This window comes from Talpa occidentalis, unplaced genomic scaffold (assembly GCF_014898055.3).
Source record: "Talpa occidentalis isolate TD23 unplaced genomic scaffold, MPIMG_talOcc4v2.1 talOcc4.4, whole genome shotgun sequence".
Lineage (NCBI taxonomy): Eukaryota > Metazoa > Chordata > Mammalia > Eulipotyphla > Talpidae > Talpa > Talpa occidentalis.
In genome coordinates, this window is record NW_023604295.1 from 145,388,083 (window position 1) to 145,400,136 (window position 12,054).

General features: G+C 50.3%; 1 protein-coding gene across 1 annotated transcript in view; it reads left to right on the forward strand.

Annotated features, from left to right (window-relative positions):
- The first annotated feature begins 3,870 nt into the window (after positions 1-3,870).
- The window catches only part of MSRA (methionine sulfoxide reductase A), a 243,706-nt gene continuing 235,522 nt past the window's right edge, over positions 3,871-12,054 (forward strand). The window contains exon 1 of the mRNA XM_037526539.2: positions 3,871-4,006. Coding sequence (XP_037382436.2) covers positions 3,871-4,006 — 136 coding nt within the window. The remainder of the gene's footprint in view (positions 4,007-12,054) is intronic.

Here is a 12,054-nt window from a genome sequence, read left to right on the forward strand (position 1 = left end):
AGGAAGGCGATTCTCTGACCATGGAGCATGGGCTGCTTCCTGCCTCCCTCAGTAAAGTCCTCTTTGGTAAACAACTTGGGTAAAATCTAGCATTTTGTTAACAGACGGAAGGGCTGTGGCTGAGGGAAGATCGCAGCTCTCTGCCTGCAGTCTGCACTAGCAACGGGCTGCAAGTGGTTATTTGGGGGCTGCTAGTTTCGACAAAGCCTAAAGCTACACATTCCCAATAGCAGCAGAGGAAACTGCGCCCTAAGGTCCTTCTCAAGGGCCACTGGCAGAGCCTTGTCTGCCAGCTGATGGGAGTGATCAGAAGGGGGGTGAGTCCCCAACCCATCCTGCCTCTCCTGCCGGCTGCCGCCGCTCAGGGGATAGGTGCAGAGCAGACGGGCCAGACAAAGAGTCTTGTGAACGAAAACCAAGAGTAGTCAGGCATGACCAGCTGCTACCTGCGATCTTCAGCAGTCCTTACTCACATGAGGAACCAGGGCAGGAGTAGACCAGGGACCTCTTCCATATCTTTTAAAGTTTAACTGATAAGCTACCGTCCCAGCTGGCTGAGGCCTATGTCTATCTGCCCCTAATTAACCCAGAGCCCCGCAACTGGCCACGCGCAGATGTGTAGCCTTCCACGAGTGCCCTTCAAAAGGAATCACTGATCGGGGATGCCCGTCTCCCAGCAGGGAAAGGCAGTACCTTCAGAAGCAACACCCAGGGAGTTCCTTCTAAAAAGCAGAGCTAGGGTCTAATCAAAACTTTACCACCTGTGCTGTCTTTTGAAGCTCTCCTTTTGCAATAGCTGCTTATGCTGTGAACCAGTGACTGCTCCTGTCCCCCCACTGGTTTGCATGTCCCACCTCCCCACCGTGCAGCAGGTGTGTGGATGAGGGGAGCAGATACTGCACCTTCTAGTTCATGGGTCACCGGATCATGCGGAGCTGCATCTAGACTTATAGAGGATGGTAACATCATTGTGCACTTGCTGAATAGTCACGTGTCAGCTGAGTCCATGGTGCTCAGCTAAAGAATTTCATCTTTTACATTTCCCAGGCTTCCACGGAGCCAGCTTCTAACAAGGTCAACGGAAGGATGGGAGGGATTTGCGCACCCTCTGCTGAGATACCCCCTTTCCTTGCTGTCTTTGCTGGGCCACAGCACGGATTCGATGGCAGATGCTGGAGTGGTCACGCAGGACGAACAGCCCGCTGTCCTGCCCGCCCCGTGCTGCCCACTTGTGGGCCAGTCTGACAGGAAACCCCAAAAAGACCTCGCTCCAGAGGCAGTATCTTTGGCCCCCTGATAAAGCAATTCACCTAGATCCTGCCAGAAACTGAGGCTGTTTTAGGGAGCACTTTAAACATTCTTGTTTCCAAATGGCAAGAGAGACATTCTTGACCAGACAGAAAAGAAACTTGCTCATCTAAGTCAGCCCATAAAAGCCACCCCAAGACATTCTGGAAGCAAGAAGCAAGACGTGACCCTGCTCAGGGCTGAGGCCACTGTTGCAGCACTAAACAGGGTTGTTACATAAGAAACAAACTTCTGTTTTGCTTTAACTGTGCTGTTTTGGAGTCTGTTACACCGACAAGGCTGTTTGGACTGGTTCTAGGCAGTCAGTAAGTAGACATTGTTAGAATTTTCGGGGAAATCAGAGAATAATCTAACAAATGAAGGCAGAGTGTGCCAGACGGAGAATGTGAACAAAGACTAGCTCAGTGTGGAGCTCAGAGGGGCTAGGAGGAGGCTGAAGAAAGAAGTTGAGTGGAGAACATGAGCTCCTGAAGGCAGAGGGTTTTATCCCTCAACAAACAACCAACATGCAATATAACCTTTCTCCCAGTGTTTTGGTACAGGAGACAAAACAACTGGTATTTTTCTTCCAAAATGTTATTTTTTATAATGAAAGTAATAACCTCAGTAACTTTTTTTTAAAAAAGATTTATTTATTTATACAAGAGCTGGGGTACAGGGCAGAGGTGTGAGGGGTGGGTGAGAGGATTTACCAGAGACAGAGTGGGCAGCAGAACAGGAGGATCTACTGAAATGCACGGCTGAGGGGAGCAGCGTGGAGATAGGAGAGGTCTGCTGCACAGTGTGGGTAGCTCCCTGGCTGGGGATTGAACTCTTGCCACAGTGGCTGCAGATGGTGGCATCATAGTGCTGAGACTTAACCCTTTGTGCCACCAGGGAGGCCCCCAACCTCAGGAACTTTATAGTCATGCTGGATGTTTAAAAACAGGTTTGAAGAAAAGTGAAAAACAGGAGACCATTAGTTATCCAAGCAGCAACTGCCTGGATGTTTTCTAGTTTTTCTTCAGAAGGGGCCAAGTGGAGGCCCTTCAGTGTCCCCAGGACTCACAGGAGGCACACTGTAGCTCCCCCGGGATCCCCCTAGACCTGAAAAATTATGCAGTTTTCAGTTGTCGAGTATTTCTAACATGTTCGATTTCCTACAATCAGGCACAAAACAGAAAAAGCAAATTGGGGTGCACGGAAAGGCAGTCATTCAAAGAAAAACCACAAAAGCTCTCCTTTGACAGAAGACCTTACTATTTCAACGGCTTAGTAGTAGTGACCAGGCCGCCACCAGCTTAGAAGGGACACTTTGGGGTGTTTTCAGGAAGAGGTGTAATCTCTAGACAAAACAAATAGATCAAAAGTAAAAACAGAGGCAGACTGCCCAGAGGAAATCTCAGCTACAGAATAAACACTTGGAGTTTGGGGTACTCATCAGGCCACTGCATAGCGGCCTCACCCCGTCTCCCTGGGCTCCAGCCCAGGCCGCAGCAAAGCACAGGGCCGGCTGGCCCAGGGGTCCGAGTCGGCTCATGTCTGCGGCAGCTACTCTGCAATGCCCCCCTCCTCCCACACCCTCTCTGGTTTGGGCAGAATATTTGCATAAAGTCAAAACTTCACATATGGACTCCCAAGTCACCCATCTGGCTCCACCCACCTTATTTTTAGGGTTGCAAATTTGTCACAGGAACAAATGTTAGCTCCCGGGGCTTGAGAAACCAGACTGAGCCTCCCCGAAACTGCTTTGATGGCAGCGTCAGCGCCTCGCTCTGCTCTTTCTCCCTCCTGTAAAATGGGTGCCCTCAATGTTATTTGTGTGTCTGCAGTTTATGGAAACGTTTTATTTTTTTTTTAAAGATTTATTTATGCATATAGGAACGGGGGTACAGGCCACAGATGCGGGGGGTGAGAGGATTCACCAGACACAGAGTGGGGAGCAGAACAGGGAGACTGACTGAAACCCCCTGCTGAGGCGGGCAGCGGGGAGACAGGAGGGGTCTGCCCCACCACGGGGTTTCTCCCTGGGCAGCGGGGATCGAACTCGTGCTGCAGCGGCTGATCGCTTCATAGTGCGGCGCTGAACCCCCGCGCTGCCGGGGAGGCCCAGGAGGCCCAGGCGAGCGTTTTGAACACACATGTGCATACACAGGGTCACCCCCTGCCCGACCTGCGGGGACCCCGCCCCGGGCTGTGGAGGGGTTGCTGGGGGGAAGGAAGCCCCTCCCCGCCCCGTAACAGGGTGCGGGCCCGTCCCCGGGCCGGCCACGGCGCTCCTCGGGCGGGCGGGCGGGCCGGGCGGCACCGCGCGGAGGGCCGGCCGGGGGCGCTTTTTGGCCCCCGCGGCTTCTCGTACCGGGCCCGACCGCGCGGGCCGGGACCTTTGCGCCGCAGCCGGCCGGGCCAGTCGGGGCCAGTCGGGGCCCGCGGCCGGGGAGGACACGCCCTCGGCCGGCCCGCTGGGGCAACCGCGCCCCGGGCGCCCCGGCGGACACTCCCTCCGCCGCCGCCCGCGGGCCTCCTCGACGCCGGCCGCCCGCGCAGCCCGCGCAGCCGCGCCCCTCGGGCCCCCGGCCCCTCATGCTCTGGGCCGCGCGTCGGGCCGGCCAGCGCCTCCGCAGCGCCTTCCCCGCGGCGAGCATGGGCGACGCCGCCTCGAGGCTCGTCAGCCCCCAGGAGGCCCTTCCGGGCCGGGAGGAGCCGGTCGCGGTGGCGGGTAAGGTCGCGGACTGCGCACGCGCGCGCGGGGGGCGGGTCGGGGCGGCGGGGGCTGCGTCCGCGCAGGCGCGTAGAGGCGCGGGGGCGCGCGGCCGGGGCGGGGGCGCGCGGCCGGGCTCCATCTTTGTTCAGTATCTCGCCGCCTACGACACAACGGGGCTGTTGGGAGCAATCTGGTCTATCGGGTTCCGTCCTCTGAGGGGGCGCGTGCCCGACGGCTGCGAACGCGGGGCGCGGGCGCGCTCGGTCCCCTCACGCTCCGGGAGCGCGGCGCGCAGGCGCAGTGGGGCCCGTGGCCCGAGGCGTTGGCGGTCGCGGGTGGGGTCAGGCCGGGGGTCAGGCCCGGGTCAGGCCCGGGGTCAGGCTCTGGGTCCAGCTCCCGGCCCAGCCCCCCGGCCCAGGGCCAGGCCCAGCGCCCCGGGTCCGCGCAGGGTCACGGTTCCCAAAGAGCTGTGCTTGTCAACCTTTAAAACACTGTAAAGACCCCAGTCTTGCCGAAGGACTTGGGAAATGCAGTGAAAGGGAAGTTTCAGAGCACGGGCCGTGCCGGAGGCCCAGCGCGTTAAACTACCGAGTCTGAGAGCGAGCGGGAGACAGGGCGGGAGCGTGGTTCTCCTTCTGGAAAGAAGCCCCTGACGCGCGCGCTTGCTGGCATCTGGGCAGGGTGGGATTTCCCCCTCCGCCCCCGCCCCGCCCCGGGTCTGGGGTCAGCTTCCAGAGTCGGTCTTAGAGTTTTCGTTTGACCCTCTGGCGACGTCACATTCCAGGGGTTGGTGACACTGTCCCGTGCTCATCCTTCTCCCGGCTGCTTACCCCGCCAGGGCCCTCTCGCCCCGCTCCATCGTGGTGCTGCAAGTGGCACGAGTCTCCTCCTCCTGAGCCCCCTTTCGCTGTGTGGCTAGAGCGTGTCTTCTCGAGCCCCTCATCTGCTTGGAGCATTTAGGTGGTTTCCATGTCTTGGCTGCTGTAAGTCGTGCTGCAGTAAACATGGGGTGCAGGGTTCCTTTTTGTGTCCTTTGGGTGGATTCCCAGGAGGGGATTGTGGGGTGCGAGGGCAGATTTATTTGTTAGCCAAATTTTGAGAAGCCACACTGCTTTGCGTGGGGCTGCACTCCCGTCGGCAGTGGACAAGGGTGCCTTTTCCTCCACATCCTCACCAGCACTCCTGCTTCTGGCCTTTTTACTATGGGCCTTTCTCACAGGTGTGAGGCGGTGTCTCACTGGGGTTTTGATTTGCATTTCCCTGATGATAAGTTATGATGAATTTTTTTTGTGTGTGCATGTTAGCCATCAACAGCTCAAGTTTCTATTGCTGCTGGGGGACAGGGGGTCCACCAGCCCAGATCCTAGTCCTGGGAGGAGGGTGACCTCCATGCAGCACCTCTCACAGCTCAGGCCTCTCCCCACCCAAACTGTGTTTTAAACAAGCCTGGCTATGTCCCTGTGTCCCCATACTAACCAGCTCTGGACGTTTATTTTATTTTTACTCAAATTCAGAGAATGAGCTTGGAAAAAACAAAAAACCCACGAACAAAAACCCAGATTCTCTTTAACTTTACCATACAACCCAGATAGCTAAACCTACTTAATTTATCTTAAAAACAAATTCTCTTTTACACAGCAGGATTCATGGGCGGATATTGAAAGGCCCTGATTTCTCAGTGCTGTACTAGTCCCCAGCCTGCCCTTCCTCTTCACTCCTGCAGTGTCTTAGGTGAGACTTCCCAATATCAGTCACAGTGGCCCAAAATCAGACCAACAAATTCAAAACTCTTGATCAGGTTGATCAAAATTTAGTTCTGTTTTGTCTTTAACAAAATCTCCCCATGCAGTTCCCTAATATATAAGTCACACTTTTGGCAAAAGGTGATCTGACGTGATGGAAAGGAGACAATTTATTTTTCATATCATCAAAGTAGCTGCAAAACCTTGGATCCTTGTTGACTTCCAGGCTCTGTGGTCTTTTGCCTAGTGATGCACGCATATCTGTATCTGAGTCAGTAAACTGCTTTTTTGGGGGGGAAGAAGGGGGCCTAGGGACAAGCCTGCAGTGCATATGTCCTTGTTCAGCTATAGTAACTCCCCCCTTCCAAATTTTTTTTAAAGATTTATTTATTTATGCATACAAGAACTGGGGTACAGGCCAGAGATGTGGGGGCGGGCTGTGTGTGTGTGTGTGAGAGGATCCACCAGAGACAGAGTGGGGAACAGAACGGGCAGATTGACTGAAGTACACTACAGAGGGGAGTAGCGGGCGAGTCAGGAGAGGCCTGTTGCGCCATGTGGGTTGCTCCCTGGCTGGGGGATCGAACTCATGCTGCAGAGGCTGCAGACAGCTTCATAGTGCGGTGCTTAACCCCTTGTGCCACCAGGTAGGCCCCCAAATATTTTTAAATTGTAGATCATGGCCTTTCCAGTGTCCATTCTGGCTGCTGCTGCTACCTGCACAGCTTGCTGAAAGTTCTCATCGGCCCAGGTAATGAGCAGTGTTTTTTGGTGTGTGTTGTAGCCGTAATTTTGAACTTGTGGGCTTACTGCTTTGAAGGTTATATATGCTGCTACTCTAGTCTTCAAGCCGTTTATCAACTCTTCACTTCTTCCTTTCATCTCAGTCTCTTGTGCTTTGCGCCCTGATTCTCAGTTCTGTTTCCATTGCACCACCTTGTGATTTTAGATGACAAAGCCTGTCTGCGCCATGTTTTTGGCTCAGCCAGGTAGCAGGTGTGTGTTATTACCAAATACTTTTGGTGTGAAGGGCCAATCAGCGTAGTTTTAATCCTACATTTTTGGGTACTCTTAAGGAAACGTATACCGCTTCAAAAACTGTAGCCTAATAGTTGATTTCTACTTTACACGGAGCTTAAGAGTCACTCCTTCAAGCTTCCTTAATGGTTCATTTCTCCAGGCTACCCAGAGTGAGTCAGCACAAGTCGGTTTACTTTGGTGGTTAGTTAAAACTAAACCTGCACTGGGCTGCCGCCTTTGCAGCACACTTTGCTGTGGGTGGGTTCTGGCTGGTGCTGGCTGGTGCTGGGTGGCTGGCAGGGCACGGCAGTTCACCTGGTCTGACGTGTGGTCTTGCTGTGTTTCAGTCCTGGCGGTAAAGCATCCTCAGAGAATTTGGGACTGGAGGACAAGGAGGGTTTTGCTCGTGTCAGTGGGTGGGTGGGCATTTGCTTGGCAGAGGTGAGGAGGAGGTAGAAAGGTTATGATGGAAGCCTCAAGGTGCCTCCTGTGTTGTTAAAATGTAAGTTTATTAACTTTAGAATTGATCTTATTTCCAGTAAATTAATTACTGTGAAGGCCTAGGTTTTAGTTGTATAGTGCTTTTTTAAAAAAATTCCATTGGAAATGTCACTAATCTGCTGTTTTGATCAGGTGTTTGGGATTTGTAGATAGAATTCAAGATAACATTAGCAGCTCATAGTTAATCTCTTTCTTGCTTTTACATTCTTAGACGGTGTTTCTTACTGTGCTGACTTTTTAGGGAGAGGAGGCAATGCAGAACACCTGCTAAAGCTATGCTCTTCTAAGAACTTTAAATATAAGTAGAAAAATAGAGTGGTATAACTAATCGAAAAGGTGGTTCTTTGAAAAATAATTGAACTGTGACAACAAACTTTATAAACTATTAGCTAATCTAATATAGAAAGAAAGAAAGAAAGTAAGAACCAGGAGGGGCAATATTAGAAAATTTAAAGAATCATAAGAGACTATTTACTCAACTCTTTTGAAAGTAGGTTTGAAAACTTGGATTGAATAGAAACATTTTAAGGAAAATGTGATTGACCTAGACTCACCCTAGAAAGAGGTAGAAAAGCTAAACAAGTTGATTTTTCTAGAAGACATAAAGTTGTCAAAAAGTGGTCTCCTCCCAAAGCATTTTGTCTAGACAATGTTATGGGTGACTTCTACTAAATATTTATAGAGGAGATAATCTAATACTATCTAAAATGAGAGGACTGTTACATTCTTTTTAAGAAACAAGTATGACATTGAAATCAAAATTGATAAAGATTGCACAAAAAAGAAAACTCTAGACCAGTCTCATGTATGAATATTGATGCAAAACTGGACAATAATATGAGTAAACAAAGTCTAGGAACGGGTCTCAGTCCCAGAATGCAAGGGTGGGTCAATATCAGGAAGTCTATTTATGTGATTCACCATTTAATTAACCTGGGAGGAAAATGATCTAGCTGTCTCCTGAGGTGCTGAAAAGCTTGACTCAATTTAACAGCTATTCTCAATAACAGCGCTCAGAGATGGCTGTTTCCATAACATGATATGATAGATCTGTTCCAGCCCAAAGGCCAACATCAAGCTTAAGGAAACAGTGGAGATTCCCACTGAAGTCCCAGGCACGAAAGGATGCTCAGCAGGTGTGTACTAGCACTAAATACTTTTGTTCTTAAGAGGTGCCGTCTTCGCTTTAATCCCTCCTTTCTTGTGTTCTTAAGAAACTTTTCATCCTTGTATAAACTGTGGCCTAGTAGATCTCTTTTTGCACGAAGGTATGATTCCACAGCCTTTAAAGTTTCACTTTTTCAAGGTTGCCTGGTGCATCAAAGCACGATAGGCCTCCTTTGGGTGGGTGGTCACTACTGGACATGTTGGGGAGGCCAGTCGACGCAGGCAGACAAGAGAAGGCAGCTTAAGAGGAGCACAGTGGGAAAGAAGAACTTGGAATTCACATCTTTTGCGGATGATAAGCTAATATGCCTGGAAAATCGGAGAGAAACTTTGCAAAGTATCAGATAATACATTTACTACTCAGAAACCAATAACTTACCTCTATATAAAGAGCTTGTAAGAAGCTCTAATGGAAGAGATCATCCTATTTACAATAGAAAGCAAAAAAGTTAAAATTTAAGAATGAACTTGGCAAGAAGTGGGTAAGCGGTCTGTGACGCCAAAATGGGCCAAAGGTGGGCATCCAGCAAGTGTGCTGGGCTGACTAGGTAGCCGTTTGGAAGGAAGTTGCATCTGTACCTCACATCCTAGACCAGGATAAATTCCAGACAGATCTGTGGTAACAGCTGACACTATTCAGCGCTCACCATGCTAGGCTCTAGGTGGACGAAGTCGGCGCTTCGTAGCGCTAGCACGGTACATTGGCGCCTCACAGCACCCCATGAGGTGGCAACTGCTGTCGTCCCCATTGGTAGATGTGGAGACGGAGGGCCATAGGTTGGATGGCTGATCCAGGTCCTGTGGCTCCTGGTGGTGGGCTCAGCTCCTGGTGGTGGGCTCGACTCCAAACCTAGGCCGTCTGACTGGCGAGTGACCTTGACTGCTGCCTTTTCATCTGATTAAATGTAAGGAATGAAACGGTTTTATTTCATAGCAGAGGGGGAGAATGCCTCTCTAATCTTGGCGGGAGGAAAGTCTTCCTAACCATGCTATGAAAATCAGAAGACTTGAGAAAGTTGATAGAGTAGATCACACCGAAATAAAAATCTCCTGTGTGACAAAAATCACCTAAGCAAATTCAAAAGGCCAACTGAGAAAAATATTTGCAACTCGTGTCATAGGTGAGGACTGCTCTCCCTAATATGTAAGAAGCTCCTAGAAATTAATAAGAAAAACAGGAAGGGTTATGAGCAGTTACCGAAAAGGAAGTGCATTTGGCTCTTAAACATATAAAACGATCCTCAACTTTACTCATAATGAGGAGAATGCAAATTCCATTTTTCATTTTTGAGGCTGGCAAAAATCCAGACCTTTGATGATACACTCTGTTGGTAAATCCTTAAAGAAGAAGGCACTCTCTCATACATTGCTGGCGAGAGTGCAAATTGGCTCAATTCTTATGGAACGCAATTTGGCAATATCTATCAAAAATTTAAATGCATATACCTTTTGACCCAAGAATTCAATTTCTGGGAACTTATCCTGCAGATATACTTGCGTGCGTGCCAAATGCGACTGTACCAGGTTGTTCGCTGAAGCTTTGTTTGCCATAACCCAGAATTGGAAACAACCCAAATGCCCATCAGTAGGGGCTAGTTAAATAAATTATGGTTCATCCTCACAATGGAACATGCAGCTGTAAAAAAGAACATGGAAAAATCTATATGAATGGGTAGGGAGAGATGGCCAAGATGTAGTATTAAGTGAAAAAAGCAAGGTCAGAACCGTGTGCTGCAGAAATGCCAACTTTGTTAACACGGAGGGAGGTGACCTATCTGCACAAAGAAACTTTGGAAGGGTAACTGAGGCACTCCTCGCTGCTAGGAGAGGGCCACGCGGGAGTGGAGGGCGGAGGGAGACACCGGGGCAAGACTTTTTCCTTCCTGCTTTTTTATAACTTTTGATTCTTGTAATGTGACTGCATTATTGAATTAAATCACTCACTTCGAAGATCATCTCCCTTTGCTGTTCTTCGTCTAATTGACCACCTTTCTATCATCTTTTGTCATCCCTATTTCAAGTTCTTTTAAAAAAAAATTTGCTCTCTTTTCTTGTCAAGTAGGTCTTTTTTTTCTTCCCCAACTTGCTTTTGTAATCAAAATCTACATTTTGGCGTGATTTAAAAATCTAAATTTAGAGGGTGAAATTGGAATAAGTTAATCCAAGTCATTTTACATTTCATAAATATTCATTTTTATTGAAGCATCAATTGTGGTGGCATCATTTTTACAAAGAAAAGATCTTTGGGGACACATTCCTTCCACTATTATGTAGAGGCATTATGTGTATTTCTTTTATTTTGAGTGATGTACATAGACATTTAAAAGAAAATGATAGAAAACAGTTTTCCTTTTAGAAAAATTTTTCCCAATGTGTGATTAATTTCTAAATTGTAGGACACAGGACTATTATTTCTTCTCCTGCCTTGTGTCTGAAGCGCTCAACTCTTCAGACCTTCAGCGTTTCCCCGCCTGGAGGGTTACCTCCTGTGATCTGATCCTCGCCTTCTCAGGCTGTCTCCCCGTCGTGCCCCTAGAGACCCTGTCTTCCGGCTACCCTGTCTCAGTGCTTCGCCTCTGGAATTGTCTGTGTGATCCCCCGTGAGCATTCCACACGCCAAACTTTTCATTTCTTTGCTCATTAAGTGTCTGTTTAATGCCTAAATAGGCAAAACATTGTTTCCCCTCCTTATTCCTACTTACCCCTCAAAACTTGCCCTGCTTGAATTCTGCTTTTCCCTTAACCACCCCCTTTCTCTCCAGCCTTCCTTAGTGGACGCCTAATTAGGGGCTATTACTTGACTCTTTCCTGTCGGATCTTGCGCTCTTGAGTGGATGTTCTGTTGCTGTGGAAGTGCTCCGAGCTCTGTCCCACCTGTGGGCGGGATGGTGCGCTCCCAGGAGAGCCACGTGCTGGGAGGGAGAGGCAGCTTCCCTCCTCTAGGTGGGGGGTGGGGTGCGTGACCAGGTGAAGCACTGCCCTGAGGGGCCAGCAGGCACTCAATGTGGTCTGTGGATGTCGGGGTCGATGCTTGAAAACCGCGTGACCTCTGTGACACAAGAGAACTTGGCACGGCTGACCTGTTCCCGGGGTACGTACTCTGAATTGTGTTTCCACGAGGGGTGATTTGTGCCAATTCCATCTTTCTCCTCAGTCACTCTTGGGGTCAGTGGGAAACTTCCCTTTCAGGTCTCCCAGCAGGGAGAGCATCAGTGGCAGGAAAACGCCACTGATGGAGTCAGCATCAGTGGCAGGAAAACGCAGTCTAGGGGGAGCCTTGGCCTGCCCCCAGTTCGGGGTCACCAAATCCCCTGCCTGGGTGGAGGAGGGAGATCCAGGAGGCCTCAGTCCGTAGCCTGTGACCCAAGACAGTGAGCAGGGACCCCAGAAGCTCATTCCGGTCCAGAGTGGAGGCCTCTTTGCTGAGCCTGGTGCTGTCTGAGGCCCCAGCTTCTGCCAGCCATCACCCCAGCATCCATCCAGGCCCCTTCCCATGCCACAGCAGTGCCAGGCCCTGCCCCCGGTGCCAGTGAGAGCCATGCGCTCTGGTGCTACATGAGAGAGAGATCTGCACAGCTGGCTTGGGGTGGCAGCCAGTGCCTGGTGGACGGATGAGAGTGTGGGTCTTCCACA